At 42.1% G+C, this 20830-nt stretch overlaps 2 protein-coding genes across 7 annotated transcripts in view; both read left to right on the forward strand.

Moving 5' to 3' along the window:
- arhgef10 (Rho guanine nucleotide exchange factor (GEF) 10) overlaps positions 1-4333 on the forward strand; it is a 50809-nt gene extending 46476 nt beyond the window's left edge. For all 3 annotated transcript variants that reach the window (XM_010879161.5, XM_010879163.5, XM_029125756.2), the window contains 3 exons: positions 1508-1630; positions 2004-2546; positions 3267-4333. In XM_010879161.5, the coding sequence (XP_010877463.2) occupies positions 1508-1630; positions 2004-2515 (635 nt within the window). In that variant the 3' untranslated portion in view covers positions 2516-2546; positions 3267-4333. The remainder of the gene's footprint in view (positions 1-1507; positions 1631-2003; positions 2547-3266) is intronic.
- Positions 4334-8614: 4281 nt separating this feature from the next.
- LOC105015773 (kelch repeat and BTB domain-containing protein 11) lies at positions 8615-14733 on the forward strand. 4 transcript variants are annotated; one of them, XM_034297507.1, is made up of 2 exons: positions 8615-8773; positions 10105-14733. In XM_034297507.1, the coding sequence occupies exon 2, from the start codon at positions 10245-10247 to the stop codon at positions 12390-12392; it is 2148 nt and encodes a 715-aa protein (XP_034153398.1). In that variant the 5' UTR covers positions 8615-8773; positions 10105-10244; the 3' UTR covers positions 12393-14733. The 4 variants fall into 4 exon arrangements, with proteins under 4 accessions (XP_034153398.1, XP_010877471.3, XP_010877467.3 ...); XM_010879169.4 differs by having other exon boundaries at positions 10138-14733; XM_010879165.4 differs by lacking the exon at positions 8615-8773 and adding an exon at positions 8837-9618.
- The last annotated feature ends 6097 nt before the right edge of the window (positions 14734-20830 follow it).

Raw genomic sequence — 20830 nt, forward strand, 5'->3', positions numbered from 1 at the left:
GACCTCTAAGGGAGCTGGGGCCAGGCAGAGAGATCAGTGGATGATTTGGTTAAAGCCCTGGGGGATTATGGGTGGGAGGTGACTTAGCTAAGCAGCTCTTACTCCAGTGTATGATGGGTAGTGCATTTCAGTCAAACATACCATATCCAGTACTTCATTTTTACATTTGAGTCATTATGCAGATGCTCTTATCAGAATGGCATAAAGTGCATTTACATTAACAATTATTGGCATACTTTTATTAAATGTTTACCATAGTTGTTTTGGTGTTTAAATGTGCCAACAGCATTATAACCTTTATCCAATACTAGGAAATTATGTTTTTGTCTTAATAAGTAAATTGAGGCACACAATCTGGATTATAAACGGCATGTGACGTGGTCCTTTTACACTGTGATTGGTCCCTAATCTACGGCAGAAGAAAAAATAGCTCTGGTAACATTGGTCATTACTTCTGAATGACTTAGACTTACAGCTCATATTTTCTGTTGCTATTGAGCAATAATGAACTGTACACAAGGTGTGGTCCTGGTGTTGCACAAAATAAATGGCCATAAACATTTCTTATGTTAACTTGCCCTGTTTGTTAACAGCTCTTGTTTAGATTGTGTTTTCAACGAGCTGCTATCAAGAAATAACCCTTTTTAACAGGGTTAGTGTGTTTGTGTTACGGCCCTGGATATTCTGCACATTTGTCTGTTCAGTCTTTGCAGCATTGATTGTCATGGCAAAACTTATTGTCATGTGAAAATGGTGTTAAACAAGTGCCAAGTTCCACATAATAAGTTACTAAACACGGCTCGTTAGACGACACAATGGATCACTGTCCTCTGAAAGGTGCTATTTGCTTAACAATTGCTGCATTTACAGTACAAAGTGTCGATTGATAACAAATTGATTTGTGTCTGAGGGTTGGGAGACAGGACATGCACAATCCTTTATATCCCAGCCTGCTCCAGGCTTTCTGAATAGAACTACAGTTGCTTGCTTAATTACCCCATTACGGCTCACTCATTCTCTTACGTAACACTTTTGTGTTTGTTTATTTGGCTCACGGGAAACCATGATGGTGCCCTTTTTTGTGAAAAGAGCTGCTTTTCTCCGCGCTCCTCTCAGTTGCTCTGGAGACCATTGGCTTTTAAGTGTTGTTGCCGTAGTAACCTACCCACACACTAAGCAGAGATACTGCCGGTCCCTCCCTCACACTGTAGGGTATCTGGCCCCAATGACTCGCCTGCTGTGTTCCTGCTCGTTACTATGAGATATTACTCTACGTATCCTTCTGTGTAACTCTGTTAAGTCAAACTGTGCCTGACCCCAGAAATCATTCTTCGAGGTCAGCTGATCAACAATGAATAAACATATTTTTCCCTTGACTTGCCAAAACCTACAAAACATGTTGTGCAGCACTACAAACCCTGGAGCTCCATTTCAGCACTTCCCAGCTTTTCCCAGAGGTTTAACTGTGCCCTGGAGTTTGAAGGTCGGTACCACTTTCTGTCCATAGGGAACCAGAGGGTTTCTGTGAGCAGCCTGCTGGTGTGTCACGGTCTGCTGTTGGTGGGGACCAACCTGGGGGTGACAGTGGCCCTTTCTGTTCCCAGATTACAAGGCATCCCCAAAGTCACAGGTGGGTCCGTCTTTCCTGACATTTTGTCCCGATTTTCATCTGGCCGTCCATCCCGCAATTATCATTTGGCTTTAGGGACTTTCATAGCATATAGCATCATAAATATGGCACAGCAAGGGTTAATGCGCCTCATTCATTATCTCCCAGGTCCCATTCATTTTCTTTGTTTTATTGAGCCGTAGCCTTTCTTTCATAAATGTGTACTTCTGATGTAATTTCATACTTAGTTACTATCAGTATCACATAAGTTTATATACATATATCAGTATAATGTATACTTACAGTGATTATCCCCTGTATATAATCCTTTGGATTAGTGAATTGTTTTAGTGTATACTGTATATGGAGTGATATGGTTGTTTGGCCATTGCAGGACGGGGGATGGTATCCTTCCACGCCCACCACGGCCCCGTGAAGTTCCTCACCATGGCAACCGCTGTGTGCAACCGGCCCTCTGGCACCAGCCCACCCAGCCAGCCTGGGGACACCCAGGACGGGGAAACAGCCCAGGCCTCACCACCTCCAACCACCGGCTCTATGCCTACTTCTGCTCTGGCTCCTGGCCAGGGCCGGGGGGTGTGGTTGGGGGAGGCAGGCTGCACCTCCATGGCCCTCCAGGATTCGCTGTCATCCTCCTGCGGTTCCCTGGCTCTGTCCCAGGGTTCTCTGGAGCATGGGCCAGAGGACGGCGCAATCTATGACCTGGTCAATGACCCAGCCCACCACCAAAGGGGCAGACGGGTCCAGAAGGTGGACATCAGCTCTCTGCTGGTGGTGTCAGGGGGGCTGGGTCACCGCAGGGTCAACAAGAAGACCAAACAGTCCCGCCACGAGGAGACCATGTCCACCATTATGGTCTGGCAAATCCCTCTGCTCAATATGTGAGAGACCATCGACCAGCTACCATTGAAGCAAGGTGAATGGGGCCATAGTTAGTGAGGGAGTCACTAGTGTTAAAGGTAAATGGGGCCGTAGTTAGTGAGGGAGTCACTAGTGTTAAAGGGATAATCCATGCAAAACACAAATTCCTATGATATACTGTTAAATTATCGGAATATATGCTAGTCACTCTGGATAACAGCATCTGTCAAATTACAAAAGTTTAATAGATATATAGGACACTTGACATTTTTCTGCATTTCGAACTTCTAATCTTTTAGCCAACATCTGAAATTTGTTGAAGAAAGCTGCAATGCAGAGCTAATTGGCTAGGTAGACAGGAATCCTATTTACACAACAACGCCAGAGTCAAAACCAGAATGTGAAGGTGTAAAAGTTACAAAAAGTTGCAAAGCTACACTTAAGAATTATATCATGACAATTAGACGAGTATGTCCATAACATCTACTGACTGATAGCAAACTGGAGTGCAAGCAATTGTTTTAAAACTTTGATGAAATGTGACAGTGACCGATCACCTAGAACTTTAATTAAGGTGTGAAAGTTCCTTTCTCCACTTATTTGCATTTCTTTGGGAGAATTTGCTCATTAATTTTGTATTAGCTATTCATAAGACAATAGAAATAATGTTATGTCTCCATGTATCCATTTGCATGTAGGTTATTAAGCAGACACTCTTATCCAGATCCACAGTTAGGGCACACATTGTCACACTTCTCTCTTATTTTCTCTTCAGAATGCTGCAGTACTACTTGAAGTTAGTAACAACACTCAACAACTCCAAAGGATGTCTATTTCCATGGTTGTCTGGACTTGGGATCAATCAAGCTGTCCTATACTGAGAAATATTCCAGATAAGACACCGTTGAAAGGTTTTAAACATTTTGTAGTACGTCACCCAGCTAAAACCTTCTGTTCAAGTCGGGCATTCCCACTGGGTGCAAAGCGATGAATACAATATAACCACTTAATCATGGCGCCAGACTTTGCTTACATCATCCAACACCTGGTCTGTTAACCTGTTGCTGCATGATGAATTAATTGAAGAGAACATGGATATGTAGAGAAACCACTTGAAAAGATCCTCTCCTTATGATGCCCATTCAAAGATGACTGATGAAATGTTACCAGACTTCACGTTTAACTGGCTACTATGTTCAGTGTTAATAAGCCTTTGTGCCAGATTGTCAGTGTTGATGCCACAATAATTGTATCCAGGTAGATGGCGGTGCAGTGTAAACAGGAGCACAGTGAACATCCAAAATTCAAATTTTGCCATGTGTCCCGAGGCCAATTCAGGCAAAGTTACTTTTCATCTTTGTGGTTTTGAACAACGTCTACTCTGACTCTTCCACAGCCACAGTTTTTCCATATAAAGGAATATAAAAGCCCTCTAATTATAATTTGACCAGTCTGTCTTGAACTGCATTGTTTGTTATTGTTTATTTGTTTGGAATTGGGAGAGATCCTTTGTTTGCAATGGTCCCCTGTATTGGTACACTGAAGCAAGTGTCATTATCGTTGTTAGCAGGGGGCTGTGGAGGGAGAGAAGCTGCTGATTGGCTGAGTGTGTTTCTGAAAGGTATGAAGGGATTTCCTGGCTGGCCAGGTTTTCTTTTGATCCTAAATAAGGGAGAGTTGCTAACTGTTACCAAATGAAAGAAGAAAGGGTTCTAAATGGCCTGAATAAATGTGTCACTAAAGGGTATTTAAAAAGGATGAAAAGCTTTATTCTTTTGTCACATTTTGTATGTACTACTGTTGTGTATATTAACAAATCTATAAACAATGTTTTATTGATCAGCTTTGAGTATGTCCACGTTTTTTTATTAATTCAGGATTTAAATCTCCCCATGGATTCTAATCCGGTGTTATGTATTTTTATAGATCACATCTTGAGCTGTAAAAAAAAAAATAAGGCACCACCCTAGCGAGCAATTCGAAGATTTTCACATGACCCTACCAAGGTACTCGAAAATGCTTACACCCTCATCGTAATTACGTACTTGGAATAAATCAACCTATAACAGCTTACTCAAATGCAGTTCGCTTAGATGAAATGCCATATTCATGTTAAATTCTGCACACGTCATTCACCTAACAATCTAAGAAGGCAATCAGTATTTTTAAAAACAATTTAATTCATTAAAATTGTTGTAAATCACATTTTATAGAGCATTTATACCTTTCAAAGCCAAATTCTGGCCATAAACTTAGGTCTGTCGCAGTTAAGAATTCCACCCGTGGTTTTATCGGAGATATGGTTTAACACGGCGGTTTGTGTTTGTTTATTTTGACATTATTTTAGATCTACCTTCCTTTAGCACAATGTTAACCTCGAGTGGCCAGTCTGACATTGAATACGTCAGCGTTCGTCTTGGGGTTTGAAGCGATTGTGTTTTGTCCTGTCTTACATGTTTATTTTCGGCGCTGCTTGGGCAAGTATTTGTAAGATATTCAACATTTTCACAGGTCACTATGGCGCTGTTTGTATTCAATTTCAATTTGCCTTCTACTGGGCTGTACCCAATTGCTGTCGAAGACCGCCGGGACAATATTTCACGTTATTATTAGTATAACAGTAGTATGCTATGACCCAGATATAACAAACACCCTAACGCAAAAATGAACCAAAAAGCCGCGAAACCAGCGAGGAGTACACCGTTAAAGCTTTTATTGAGTTTATTCTTCAGTTGTATAACCAATTATACACAGGTTATATATAATGAAATGAAACATTTAATTACAAGTAAAAAATATCAGTTGGTGGTGCTTTGCCAGTTCTTATTGTTGACAAGCAACAAATCCCTGCTGTCCAATAACACAAAAAATATAAAAAAAAACATCATCCTAAACAAAAATGATTAAAGCTAGACCACCCTCTCCCATGTACCTAATATTGAATGTGTTTCCTAAACCATACAAAGCTTCAAACATTTCCTAAAAGTAATGGCCAAGGTTAATATTTGTGTTTTCTTAGTATTTTATTGTATGCATATTGAGATTGATTGCCAGAGAGCCAGCTGCAAGGTTAGCATTTGTTAACCATACCTTATGGGATGATGTTCTGCTATCAATTCATGTAGGGACAAGCTATTGCCTGGGGTGCAGTAAGAACTGCGGGTAATGCCGTTTCTGAGCATTTCAACATGTACTATCATTCTTATTCAGCTGGTCAGGACCTTCCTTGTGCCGCCTACACAGTGTTACATAATCATGTTCAAATGTATTCCAGAACATTACTGTATAATCTCAGATAAGAAATCAAATATTCTAGATTAGATTTAGATTCGATTCAACTTTGTCATTGAACAGTACAAGCACAGAATAACGAAATGCAGTTTGTATCTAACCAGAAGTGCAAATAGAGGAGGGCAGAACATGTACATGTATTAAGTATATGTGTATTACAAGTGGAATGTATAGATGTGCAATGAAGGCAAATTCAGTACAAATGGCAACACTAAATGTGCAATGAAGGCACGTATCTAGAATGTAAAGTAGATGTTCAAGGTGCCTGCCTCATCCTAATCCCTTATGACATATTTTTTAATTAATAGACAATTGTAATCAAATGTACTGTGTAGTGTCATATGGCCTGAAGACTGCTCTGTCCTAGGATTACATTTCAAGTTGGCTGCAAGGTGTATGTATTAGCCAGTGGAGGTATAAGAACCAGTCATCATCTCCGTAACACACAGTGAATGTAGGACCTAGTTTTATGCTCAGTGTTGTGACATGCCGGGATTCTAACCTTTATTTAACATGTCATTGTTATGTCAGACAGTCCAGCACATGCTCAGACTATTGCTTTCTTTTGTGGTGTAATGGCCGTTTCTCAATATGGCTTAAAATACAAGATAATTTCTTGCTTTGTAACATTGCGCAAGACAATCCCAGGAATGTGCACTGTGTGACAATAGGTAATACAGTATATGTGAGGTGGCCTTGACTCACACACACCCTTTTGTTTTAATCTTTGTGTTCCCTATTCCCTATTCCTAAACTTAATCCTAACCTCATTAACCTAACCTTAATACCCAAACTTAACCAAGCCTTAACCCTTAACCCCAAATTCCTAAACCAAAAAGTAATGTGAATTCTAACACAAGGCCCAATTGTAAGTTATCACATTGGTGGACTGACTTATCGGGCCCTGCATGGTTTCCATTAAGAACTCACCATGCCCAGTGACAGCGTGCGTGTGCGTGTGTGTGTGTGTGTGTGTGTGTATATGATTTCTCTCCTCACAGCGTGTTCATGTGTGAGGCATATATTCTCATGAATACAGTAGGACAAACACCGCTCCTATATTTATATCCAAAAGGCTAGTGGATAAACCATGCAACCTGCAGAGAATTGAAGAAAAATAATGCCCGGACATCACTGTCTCTATCCATAAACAGCAGACTGATCGTGACTCTGTGCACAAAGTACATACTGTTTGTTTTGCTGGTTGGTAAGGGAAGCACTAGCTTGTGCATTGTTATTTCGGTTTTCTGTTTTTTATAGAACATATATATTTCAGTCACACTTTAAATATTTTTGTAAAGTCCAGTTTACAATACTTTGCGACTGGCCTGAGAGAGGGGCTTAGAGCCGGTCACCATGGCAGTTTTGAACCAATGTTGTTCTTTTCAGGGAAAGCAGCAGCAAGTACATTTTAATGTGTATGTGGCCTACAGGGGTCTTTAGAATTACAACACCCCGCAAGGAAACATGCACCTGTCTGCTCTCCAGTGAAGAACAGAATAATTTGTTCCCAGTTGGATTTTATTTTAAAGTAGGTTAGTAGGTACAGCCATACTAGGTAGGCTGATATTGCGACAAACCAACACATTTTCTTGTACCAATTACCTGGAATAACTTATTACATATTAATTTAACTTGTAAAAGCTAACTTCACCAATCATAATGTATTGCATAACATTGTGACTGTTATTGTTGATGTATTCAATTAAAAAAACATTTTGTATGCCACTGTATGAGAGTGAACTTTGTAAAGTGTGGGGGCTTGGGAACCACTGAGAAACCATCCGAGGAAGTACATCACTTGAAACAGTTAGTCTTCTCTTACACACAGCAATTATGTAGAAAAATTGTTGGAGGGTTTCCAGGCTGAAACCTTAAATGATTGTCAAACTTAAATATTGGGCAAACCAATCTTGGGAGATCAGAGAGAAATTCTGCAAATATGGACGACCAAACATTAACTTTAATGTGCTCTATACACATTTATGAAGTCAGAGTAGAGCCATTGAAGATTGGGTATTTTTTATCTTATTCGAACTCTTAATGCTGACTGGACAGAAGTATTAAGGCACTAGGGGTGAGGTATATGGCCAATATACCACGCCTAAATGCTTGTGTCCAAGCACTCTGTTGCATTTAGCATAAGAACACATCTTACGATTTTTACATTTTAGTCATTTAGCAGAAGCACTTATCCTGGATGCAGTGGCATAGGTTTGTGTTGTACATTATTGGGGTCAGTAAATCCCAGGATTTTCATTCTTTTCTAGGGAGGTCCCATTGACCTGTCTGTAATATTGTGGTGGGGGTCATGACCCCGTCCCTCCTACTCTAGGCCCCTGCCAGGATGAGATTTTAAGATAGCTAGGTGTAGCCTACTACCACTCAGTTGTAGTACACCTTACTCAGAGAAGTAGCTAAATGTGTTTATTTTATTTTCCATCTGTGCCACACCTATATTTCTTAAATATAGGGTGTGTTGGCTATCTTGGTCAGTGGTTTCTTAAGTATTTCTAAACGTTGAAACACGTTTCCTTATTTGGATGTATCCTTGGGTCTAACGTTAAGAAACGTTATGTTGGGATTTTCTTTTGTACACCTTTGTACTGGCCAGAAGAAAGCTTTTCGGTCCATCCACTTGGCAGTTCTTCCTATAAAGACTATGACAATGATTTTACAATGTATCAACTGTTACTGGCTTTAAAACATTATTTAAAGTTTAAATGTAACAAGTGTATAGCTAACTAGGTAGCTACTGCCAAAGAAAAAGGCGAATTGCTCACGCTCGTTCTGACGTTGATTACATTTCTTGACGTGTTTACATATACTCGCTTTGTTGTTGCTAAAACAATTACTTCACGTAAGTAGTCAAGGACGGTGGCGTTGCATAATTTGTAGTCTTAGTCACACACTGCCACACTGGAACCGTGAGTTTCTAACAACTCAACGGTAACAACAGAGGATGAGAAACGGTGAGAACTAGGCGAAGGGGTAAGTGACTCAACGTTCCAAAAACGTATCATTAATGCTGGGGGTTACCATTTAACTGGATTTTACATGACGGGGGCGTAATAAAGTGATATGGAGTTTAAAAGCCCCTTTTCTTAAGAGTGTGTTCATACAATGACAATGCTTGGTTTCTCTCATGACATCTTGGGAACAAATTTCACGCCTGTGAAGGAATGTCGCATCTACACCTCCGGTCGCCTCCAGCGCGTGCGGTCTGCTAGCGCGGCTGACCGGGATATCCGTGTGCGTGTATGAGTGTGTGTTGGGTTACTGAAAGGAGGTGTGGTCTAGATCAATAACTGACTGTAGGGGTACTGTAAAATTCTAAACACTCTGTTGCGGAGACGGGGCACACTTCACTCATTCTTTTAAACCCTGTTGGGGGGAATTAGCAAACATTTGATGCTTAGTATTCAGTTGAGACATTGTAAAGCTGCAGAAGTAAAACGACTTTACGACATTGGTTGTGGTAGCCTGGAAGACTGTCCTGGATTGACTGTTAGCGTTTTTTCTCATAGGACGTCGATGAAGGCTACAGTGGAATGTCCCTTGATTTTTTGGAGCAATAACAAAGATCGATTTTCGTGAAAAGACCGTGTCCTGAAGCTTAATTAACAGGTGATATGTCTCGAATGGACGTGGATTTAAGGACGTCTACTTATAAACATCATTACCTATACATTTCAGAGAACAGACAGTTGTCTTGTCTTTTCGAGATACTCCAGTTTTTTGAATTGGGGCTGTCTTACATAACTGGGCTGTGCGCGTGTTTATGAGACTGATGAGACCGGTTTGTTGAACTGCGTTGGCTGCTTCACAACAAAGACGTAAGTAGGCGACGACGATAATAGTCATGCTAATAGTGTGAATGTTTTATATCTGTCGAGAGGCTTTTCCATTTTTTATGATTAACTAAATTGCACATATAGCCTAGTCTTGAATAATAGCACGAGTTACAATTTATTGAGCACAGCGTTCTCAATTTATATTTCTTGACGTCATTACGAATTGATTAATGAATCCGTTTCTACGAATTATTGTTGTATTTAGAGCTCAATGAGAATGTGGAGGGATTTTCTCTTCCATCAAATTCAGGGCTATTCCACTGTAGTAGGCTATCGCAGTCACTCAGAACAGTGGCCACTGAGCATGCGCACTACATTTCGGTTTCCACTGGGCAGCGATTATCACAAACACTTGCTTGTGGAGTATCGGCGCCCCTCAGCGTTTCCAAATAGCACAGGCAAAAATGTCTACATGTTTTAATTTCTGTGAAACCTGCTTTAAAAAAACGCTTGGCTTTCATGTTTCAGGATATATTTTCACTTCTACCCTAACGTTTATAGTGTAGAAGGGACAAGACCTGCCAGACGTGGAGTGATTCCAGAAGAATCAGATTCTCCTTACTATGATCCCCGAGGTTCTGGACTACCACTAGCTCTGAAAAGACAGGATGAATGACAGACAGAGGCAGGGAGGAGGGATTCACACGGTGGAGGCCGATGTCATCTTTCACCACCCTGTCTGCTCGGACCTCTCCTCCCCCGCAGGTGAAGACGGGGGTGTCTGTCCCCTGCCACGGACGCACCACGGGAATGCTAATTCTCCAGACTTGGGATTCGAACTGGACGACCAGGGATTCTGCCGACAGAGCCCGCCGGTTACAAAGGAGTATTTATTGGATGGAGGGACAGTGATTGGGAATCATCACTTTGACCGTCAACAGGGTGATGGATCATACATTTCAAACACAGACCAGTTTAACATTACTGATCTCTCCCATCAACCAGATACATATCAAATACCCAAGCTTGATGCTGGAAGGGACCACAACTGTACGCATGGAAGAAATGGTATCGGTGGGGACATGAACGGGGCAAGGGCTAATGTTCCCGACTGCGTGGGTCCCTCTCTATACTTCAAAGGAGAGGCTCGAGAGGAAGCGGAAGGATGCCCGTCCCTCTGCAGAGAGGGCATAGTGAAGAGTCTGTGTCACATCACTAATGTCACCGCCTCCGCAGAGCAGGGCACCGCCGCGCCTGGCACTCATTGTATCGCCGCGGGCAACCAGCCACCCATACAAGAGCTGCTTAGCCACAGCCCTTCCGCAGATTACACACTGTATGAGGAGCCCGGGCTCGAGGCAAGCGCAGGACACCGGGACGGCAGTGCAGACGGCCGGGTCAAACTCACAGCGCCGAAGGAGGAGCCGGATATAGTGATTGAAGTCTGTGGCGAGAAAGTCAGCGCACACAAATCTGTCCTGGCAGGGAAGAGTGACTATTTCAAGGCGCGTCAGTCCAGAGACATCCTGAAAGTGAAAGGGCTGAAGTACAAGACCCTGACCATCCTGATTGACTATATCTACACCTCCCGGATGAACGTGCACAAGGACAATGTGGTGGAGGTGATTACAGGCGCTAAGATCTTACAGATCCCATGTGCTGTCCAGGCTGCGATGGACGCCGTGTCGGAGCAGGTGACTGTGGAGAACTGTTACGAGATTTTAAGTATCGCTAAAAAACAACGCCTCAACGAACTGAAGGAGACAGCCTATCGCTTCATGAGCGACAACTTCCTCCAGATCCTCCGTGAGCCCGCTGTGTATGGACGCCTGACGGGGTCCGAGAGGGATCTGGTCCTGAGGAAGAGAATGGAGGGGAAGATGTCCCTGATGGTCGCTGAGATCAACGACGTATTTGACCGCGTCGGGAGCCAACCTCAGAGTCGGTGCAACAGTCGACCACAGAGCCCTCTGTCCGTGGCGTCCTTCGAGGAGAACCACATGATCTACTACTTCAACGAGGCAGCCAATGACTGGAGACCTCTAACTGTGATGCCGGACGACATTAACACCAAGGGCTGCGGGGTCTGCACCATGTACAACTACCTGTTTGTGGCCGGGGGGATAAAGGGTTACGGAGACAAGGGGAAGGTCTCAGACAGGGTGTTCTGTTACAACCCTGTCAACAACCGCTGGAGCGAGGTTCGACCGCTCAACCAGGCACGGTCGCAGCTCAAGCTCGTGTCCATGGAGGGTAACTTGTACGCCATAGGGGGGGAGTGTTTGTTCACGGTGGAGAAGTATGATCCCCGGACTGACCGATGGACCCCGGTGGCCCAGTTACCCAAAGGGGCCTTTGCAGTGGCCCACGAAGCCACCACCTGTAACGGAGAGCTCTATGTCTCCGGAGGGTCTCTGTTCTACCGTCTCCTCAGGTATGACGCCAAGCGGGATGAGTGGCAAGAGTGCCCCTACAACAACAGCAGGAAGAAGTCCTCCGATATGGTGGCGCTGAAAAGCTTCATCTACAGGTTTGACGTCAGCCGCGACCAGGGCGTCACTGTGTTCAAGTACAACACCATAGTGAAAATGTGGCACGACTGCGCGTCGCAGCGAGAGGGCAGCCCTTTGCCGTTCAGGTGTGCCGTAATGGGAAACCGCATCTATTGTGTGAACAAGACTCAGACTCTGCAGTTTGTAGTGGAGGATGACGCCTCTTACTTCGTGGAGGAGCCTCTGAGGCCGCCCCTGGAAGCCAAGGGCATACTGTTCCCCTTTGTCCTCCGTCTGCCAGAAAAGACAGAGAGGTTCATGTGACATTACCGTGTATCACTCCTGCAACACTGTAGAGGCCCCTCAATAGAACATAGTGGACCTTTAAAATATGATGCATTTTCAACATGTCAGCTTAATTTCCCTCCCTGTCCAGTTTACCTGCTTGTAATGGAATGTGTTTCAATGCATGTCGAGTTACAGTCTCTGCAGGACAAGCCTTAAACAAGGACTGCTTTTACGTGTTGATGAGTGCAACGTTAAAAACAAATGCGTTTGTTTGTACATAATGAAATGATTTGTGCATGTGTTTAGATGGAATTGTGCACTTTTGTAACTGCAGATAGTTAGGATATTGTTTTAAATATTGTCGGCTGGTTTGAACAGTGGGAATGAGGGAAAAGTTGAAGGATGTTCTTACTGACACAGCTGGTACACTCAGTTCCTATGCAAAGAAAACAAGCTAAGTATCTGTTACAGCACAAGGCTTCTAGAGTAGGCCTAGTGATTAAACAGTAAGAAGGCCATTATTTGGTAGGAATAAATCTCATATCTTTTACAATTGTTATTCTACCATTCAAGACACCCAATGAATAATGTTGAAGAGCACAAAGCACTTATTATTCATTTTAAGCCAGTATCCACCTATTCATTCAGAACTAACAATCTGCCTTCCCAGCTGTGTCAAGGTCAGCACTCGTCTTGCATTTTGGGGCTGGTTTTGCAGACCAAGATTACGATTTATTTTGTGTCTGCAAAACAATTTTTTCTTTTTTACTGCTCCTGGGGTTGGTATTCAAAAGGAAAGGATGCATAGAAATATTATTTTAACATAAATGCCCATTCAAGTAAATTCTATCCTATCTATTCATTCTATTTCAATATATGTTTTCCTATCAAATTGGTCAAAAAGTGATTCAATGTCATACCCATGGAATACGGTCTCTTAAAAATTGGGTGGTTTGAATCCTGAATGCTGACTGGCTGAAAGCCATGGTAAATTAGACCATATACCACTGTTAAGACATCACATCACTTTTTACTGCTCTTATTGAGTTGGTAACCGGTTTATAAGAGCAATAAGGCACCTCAGGAGTTTGCCAAAAAAGGGATATATTGCCAAAACACCACGACTAAGTGCTGTGTCCAGGCACTCTGCTCGCTGCGGTGGTGTATTGGCCATGTACCACACCCTCTTGTGCCTCATTGCTTACATTTACCACGGGTATCAGCCAATCAGCATTCAGGATTCATGCCACCCAGTTTATAAGCAACAATGTATCGATGTTGCTGTGAAAAAGGACACTACTCTGGCTGCTACACTGTTAAGTGAAAAGTAATTTCTCCTATGCAGGACAGGGACATTTCTTGTTGTCTTGCTAATAGGAACGCTAAGTATTTGATGCACCAGCAGTAGCCCCATTTATAACTTTCTCTAACATGTTTTCTATTCATATATTGGCCTGGTATTAACCTAATCTTGTCTGTTTACACTTAAGTTCACAATGTGTCTTTTAATGATCTATGCCAGTCTAAATATGTGATTGTACATTATTCTAACATTCAAAATGTGAATAAGTTCTGGACAACGGACGCATGTTGGAAACAGGTATAAATGGGCTCATAAGACCGTGACTGGCATTTATAGGCCAGTAGTTTTGGGAAACTGTGCAAATGCATCCCAACTACTTGATGTCTGTATAATTTAGGCCCATTGCCCCTGTTAGATTAAGCATGGTGTTGTTGCCATGGCCTGTCAGTTTTACTTCCTGCATAATTATCTCACCCATACTGCATTTAGTAAGCAGCAATCTTTATCAACTTCAGCTCAATGTTTATCTATTCTGCTAAGGTATGCCAAATCCATAATTTACTTTGACTATTGGAGAAAACCATTTCATTGCTCTTCCTTAGAAATTAGACATTTGTTTAATCTTTTTTGCAATAATACATACATGGAATTTTGTTCATCTGTGGAATTTGATTCAGTTTAATGAACAAAATGCTATTGCCACATTTGCTACAACAATATCTCAGATCGGCAGTTGAAACTATTGAGACAGATGTGTTTAGATTTATGAGTTAGGTATTCTGCTGGGGCTGTTGGTTAAGAAAATTGCAGTAATGAATGGCTTAAAATTACAGTGTTGGTTGAAAGCTTTATTGCTGTAAATGGCATATAAATGAAAAAACTAACTGCTGGATCATGTATTTCAGTCAAAACTGTGCTGCAAGTAAAATATTTTGTCTGAACAAAGTTGGAAATGTGTTTTTCTGCACGCATAGCGGTCCTTAGTGCTGAACAACAACAATGGTTTTATTGGCACATAAGTGCCATCTACTGGACAATTACTGTAACACTCCCTGTCACAACAGCATGCACTTTCATTACTGATTTTAATTCAAGTAGATGTCTTGAATATAATAACAACAACCAAACCTGCATTATATTATTGTATTTTCTCCTCTTTGTTTAACAATACAACATGGTGGTTTTGCTACAGTTTGGTGGCTTCAGCCGGTCCATTTCCAGAATCAACTTCATCTACAGGTTTATCTGCACTGTCCACCTGAGGTCTGCTCTCCGTAATCTCTGTACTACGGAACGTAGTCGTAGAGAAGTAGTTCACATATCTGGATATCGTTGACTCCTTGAAATGGAAAAGTGATCTTGAAATATTATGATGTGTATATGTATAGAACATTTTAGGACCAATAACTTTTCATAGTCAATTCACATGGTCATGAAAAACTGGCAGCACGAATGTAAACAAGATAGAGAATAGACAGCTAACCCTCATACCAAACAGCATGACTCCTGGTTAGCACAGAGAGTGTATGAGCTGGTGTATTACCTCTGATGAAGGAAGCAGGTTGTCCACCCACTGTGTGATCTCCTGTGTTGATCGGTTGATTGTGACATTCATGATGCTCTTGCCTGACTGTGTGGTTGTGCGCTTGGCCCAAGGGATGATGGCCAGGACAAAACAGGCTAACACATTTAACGCCCCGGCAACCACAAAGCCCAGGTTGTAGCTTCCTGTTATGTCTTCCATCCAACCTGACCAGGAAAACAACAAAATTTAGAACCGGGACTATCATGACACTTTTTTTATTAGGCCTATTTTTTTGTTTCCCTTATTTTACCGGGTAAGTTGATGGAGATGATTGATCTACAATTAGACCTGGAAGCGATTATGGTTTCCTGCCTAGTTAAGAGACAGATTGACTTATTATTTCCCTCATTTACTGTTCAGATTCCCTAACAACTGTTAAGCTACCTGCTGCTTGAAGAAGTAAGACGGTGATGCATTGCTCTGTGGCTAAAAGCTGAAATTTGCAAACACACTGTACCTATGCCAAAGATGGGTTTGATTTTTAAATCAGATTAATTTGTCGTATCAACATGGCTAAACACTCCAACTTCATACCTTCTGATACATTAGCATCTGTTGCGGTGTACCTACCAGCAAAAGGTGGCCCCAAGCAGCTGACCGCGTTGACTGTGAGCATGAACCCCCAGGCCATGGGCATCTTCTCAGCCCCCATCAAATCAAAGGTAAGGACAGGAAGCAGGATGTAGTTCCCAGCATCAGCAATTCCCAGGAACAAGCCAAAGGCCACCAGAGAGCCGTAGGTTTGGAGCAGTGGGATTAAGAGGTACAGCAGACCTGGCGACCCCAGGGAAACACGGGGGGAGATCGGAGTTCGGTTGTGTCTGCTGCATAGCCATAGCAACTCTCTAAATACACGGGCTCTGACCAGGCACTGACATAACATATTCTCTTGAATCGTATTGCTTAACAGTGAGGTAAGAAAGAACAACCCACCAACACCGAAGACAGAGGCCTGGTTAAAGAATAGCCTGTTGATTCTCTCCGAGTCGCAGATCCTGCCGAAGATGATTCTACTGACCATGCTTGTAAAGCCCAAGCAGAGCATGATGTTCGAGGCACTGTGGACTGGGATGCCCAGCTGAACCGCATGCTTCACCTGGAGCAGAACACAAAATGGTTCTTATCATCCCCCCGCTCTCCATATACCTGAACTAGGTCACTCATATATAATGTGTAAACTTATGGGACTTACCAGGTGGACATACGGAATGAAGAATCCAAATTTACACAGTCCATTACCAGCAACCCAGATCAGAAAGACCTTGTCTTTCCACAGGCCCAGGTCCACAACAAACTTCTTCAAGGGCGAGTTCTTCAAATTATCTACTACACTTGAGGTATGACCTTGGAAACATGAAATGCAAATCACTAATAGCCCATCAGTAACACAAAGCTTTGGATTAATATTTCTGCTACAGTGTGAAGGTAAAACCCCTAAGAGTACACCAACTGTGTTGCCAAGTCATGATGGGTAAATGGCCAATATTTTCCTAGCATTTTTACATGGGAAGCTATAATGTAATGAAATACATGAAAACAGTTGCCAGTCTGCACGCTGGCAACTGTTTTAGCACCTTTGGTGTTGAGTGGCAGGTAGGTGAAGCCACTAACGACACAGAGGATCATGAGGGCTGAGAACACTCTCAGACTCTGCCTCCAGCCCAGGGTGTCGATGAGGAACAGATGGAGCCGTGTCTGGATCAGGGTGCCTGCTGCTCCCCCTGACATCACTATCCCCGTAGCCAGAGAACGCTTGGTGGTAAAGTACTGGCTCACCATGATCATACCTGCCACACATTAGGAGGAGAGAAATAGGACATGGAGCTGAGACAATGTTTTAGATGTCCTGGCATTGAGGAAACAACAACCAGCCGCCTATGCTACAAAATGAACCAGAGCATTTATGGAAGAACGTTGCAGTGTATCCGTTGTATAACTGATTGGTGATTCCCTCCCCTCTACCAACCTGGAGTGAAAGCAAAGCTGGAGCCCACTCCAGTGAGGAAGCCGTGTGTGAAAAACAACATTCCAAGATTGGGTGCATAAGACGAGCAAATTGTGGAGATCATGATGATGAGAGATCCTAGGATGGAGATCTCTCTGGCCCCAAACCTCACAGTCAGCTTCCCAGACAGTGGCCCGCAGATCATGATAAAGCCATAGCTGATGGATCCGACCCATGCTAAAGAGCAGAGTAGTGGGTCGTTATGTAGCTAGGACCCATGCTAAAGAGCAGAGTAGTGGGTCGTTATGTAGCTAGGTTTAAATACATTTATTTTACAACAGGTGACAGCTTTGTTTTCCCCCCCTCAACATGTTACAGTAAGTAAAACCTTAAATCATTTTTTCAGGATAGGTTACTTCTTTTTTGTTATTTATATTACAAGTTTATGTACACTTTATGTACACAAAAAAAAATCTTTGCACATTTGACTATGACAAAATAGCCGTAATTAATGTGATTGTGTGAAGCTTGCCTGTTTTAGAACTTGTCTCTTCAAATTCATTGAGAAGACTGATGAGGTACACTCCGAATGAGTTGTGGTATCCCAGTACCAAAACATTATAGAGAAACGATGATGCGACAATTATCCATCCCCACCCTCCGTCCGGGGGGGGATTGATAGGTGGAGGTGTGCGACGCACTGGAGGAATAACCACTGGTTCCTCGGAGTAAAACCTCCTGAAGGGAATTGCAGTCCGGAAGATGTGCATGTTGATTCACGAAGAACAAGAGCCAAGTGTGCTCTTCCACTTCGAAGGTTTTCGACACATCGGGCGCAGAATATCAAGACGAATAGAACTGCAGAACGTTTTGACATCATAATTGCTACACATGGAGACCTCACCCAGGAAACTTCTGTAAAACATTTTAGTAGATCCACCTTACGGAGCTACCTAGGGCTTGTGGTAAAAAAAGACAGTCTAATCAATTTCCTTAACTTTTTTTGTTGAAATAATTTCAACGTGTCATGTGCCAGCTACACCCTTTCTTTGCAATTTATGTAGCCTACAGCCACCGGTACTCGTGCAAGTTGTCCAAGTTTTGCAGTCCAAGGAAACATTTCACAGTTGTTATGATGAACCTGATGAATATCTTTGTATTTTAACAACAAATTCAAGTAGAGAAGAGCTCGGATTGTTCCATGCAGACTGGTCTAGAGGACATTAATTGGCATGAATACATTATTTTACGTAAAAATTTGACAGCCAAATTCTGAAGATGTAACGTAACGTTATGCCACCCTCGGACATTTTTGTCCTTTTTGCTCCATTATTTTTTATTTTTTTGATTTGGTGATCATTTTGTCTGTGTTGCAACCACAGTCTATGGTTGCAACTTGAGGCATGATTTTTTGGCAGAATTCTTATTTTTAGTAAAAATAAGAATTCTGTCTTTCATACTTTTTTTGCACCCTCTTGACACCTTCGTGGACAAAAGTGTACCATTGACTTCCATTAAAAACATTTTTTTATCTCACTGCCATTACAGTATAAAACCATGCATTCTGTAATGTGAGCATTCGATTTTGAAGAAAAGTAGTGATATTTTAAATTTTTACTGTATTCCACCTCACGCACGAACACACACACGCGCACACACACACATACACACCCGTGTCCACGCGCACACACGCGTGCACATAAAAACTCTTGGGGCCCCTTGGTAGTCACATGGCTCCATAATATAACTGGCAAAAAATACAAGAATTTCATCCATTGGCCTACAATGGGAAAATGGTTGAATCTGGTAGAATACAGTAAAAGTGTGTGTGTGTGTGTGTGTGTGCGTGTGTGGTGGAATACAGTAAACATTTCAAATATCACTACTTTTCTTCAAAATGAAATGCTTACATTACAGAATGCATGGTTTTATACTGTAATGGCAGTGAGATAAAAAATGTTTTTAATGGAAGTCAATGGGACATTTTTGTCCTCGAAGGTGTCAAGAGGGTGGTCAATTTGAGGAGGACACAAGGGTTAACCAGTGGCAGTTGTCATGAGGGCAGTTAGGGTTGGTCGAATGGAAACATCCCTGCCCTTATCGTCTTTGACTTTTGCTCCAATAGTCGCATGATCACCCCTGACTACAGCAGGGGTGTCCAAACCATTCCACAGAGGGCCATGTGTCTGCAGGTTTTTGGTTTTTCCTATAAATTGGTTCCCAGTTCACACCTAAGAAACCAGGTGAGGGTAGAAACTAACTAATTAGTAACCTAATTAGTCAATCAAATACAAGGAGAAAGCGAAAACCTGCAGACACTCGGCCCTCTGTGGAATAGTTTGGACACCCCTGGACTACAGGATATATTTTTATACTGCCTAACTTCAACCCCATTACTTTGATACCTAAACAGTTAAGACCACAATGTTGCGTGATCAGTTAACAAAATGCAAATGGTTTTAGAGGTCCATGTCATCTGGATTGGGAGCTATTAAAATAGTTTATGTTACATAGGTAATAGCCTTGTAATAATACAACTATTTCTAAAATAAAATACAGATAATGTCTTTGGAAAAAAATAAGACCTGCACCTTTTAGAGGAACGATAAGGGAACACACAACGGGTTTGTAGAAAAGTAGCTCGTATGGATAGTGAGCTATTAAAAATAGAGAAGGATAAAAGCTGCTAAAATTTTATGGCAAAATCTAAACTGGCAAATCTACGGACCGTACTCTTGAGAAGGAAGCTCAGTGACCAAAATAAATGTTTTCTTGATAGGAAATTATTTAAAAAGTGAATCTATGTTTGGTAATAGAGTTGTATTGATACATATATATTTTATATATAAAATACAGAGAATTGATTAACCCTAACCTTTGAGAGGATGGGTACAGGAACACCCCACACTTGTTTGTAGATCTCCATCATCATATAGATAATGAGCTATTAAAAAGGTATGGCATAGATGCATATACAGTTGTTTTTAGAGGTCACCTGGATATGAACTTATTGTAAAACGCATCTATATGTTAGAGTTGTAATAAGATTATTTTTTTTATTACAAAAATGAAGATAAATAAGGGGCACCGTACAAATCTTTTGTATTGGGATTACCACAGCTTGACATCCATTAGCTCCAGATCGCCCATGATCTCCAGCTGATTGACGGTGCTCAGGTCCTGCACCCGGTGCCTGTAGTCCAGCAGGTGGGAGCCGTTGACAGCCAGCTTAAACTGGTGGGGCTGGCAGAGAATCAGCATCTGGGGCAGAAAACCTTCCTGTTCTGCGGTTCGAGTTTGGCTTTTGGTGTTACTGTTAGGGTAATGTTAAGTTAGGGTTATTATTATGTCTAAGGTTATGATTAGGGAAAAAAGGATTTGTGGAATCAATTTTGATATAGGCGAATGTAGCCACAGTAAAGGTAGATCTGCGTGTGTGCCCGTATGCTTTGGAATTATATCCAAGATATTCTGATTATTTTCAAATATGAAACAACATGAATTTATAGTTGTACTAATCTAGCCTGTTTTTTCACACTAGTAGCCTATTCTGTGCCTAAAAATGTATGTGGCGGGTTTGGATATAGCCCAGCTGTATCACGTGGTTGCGCATAGTGCGTGTGTGACGTGGTAGGGTCATT

The sequence above is a fragment of the Esox lucius genome, chromosome 15 (assembly GCF_011004845.1).
Source record: "Esox lucius isolate fEsoLuc1 chromosome 15, fEsoLuc1.pri, whole genome shotgun sequence".
NCBI classification, from domain to species: domain Eukaryota; kingdom Metazoa; phylum Chordata; class Actinopteri; order Esociformes; family Esocidae; genus Esox; species Esox lucius.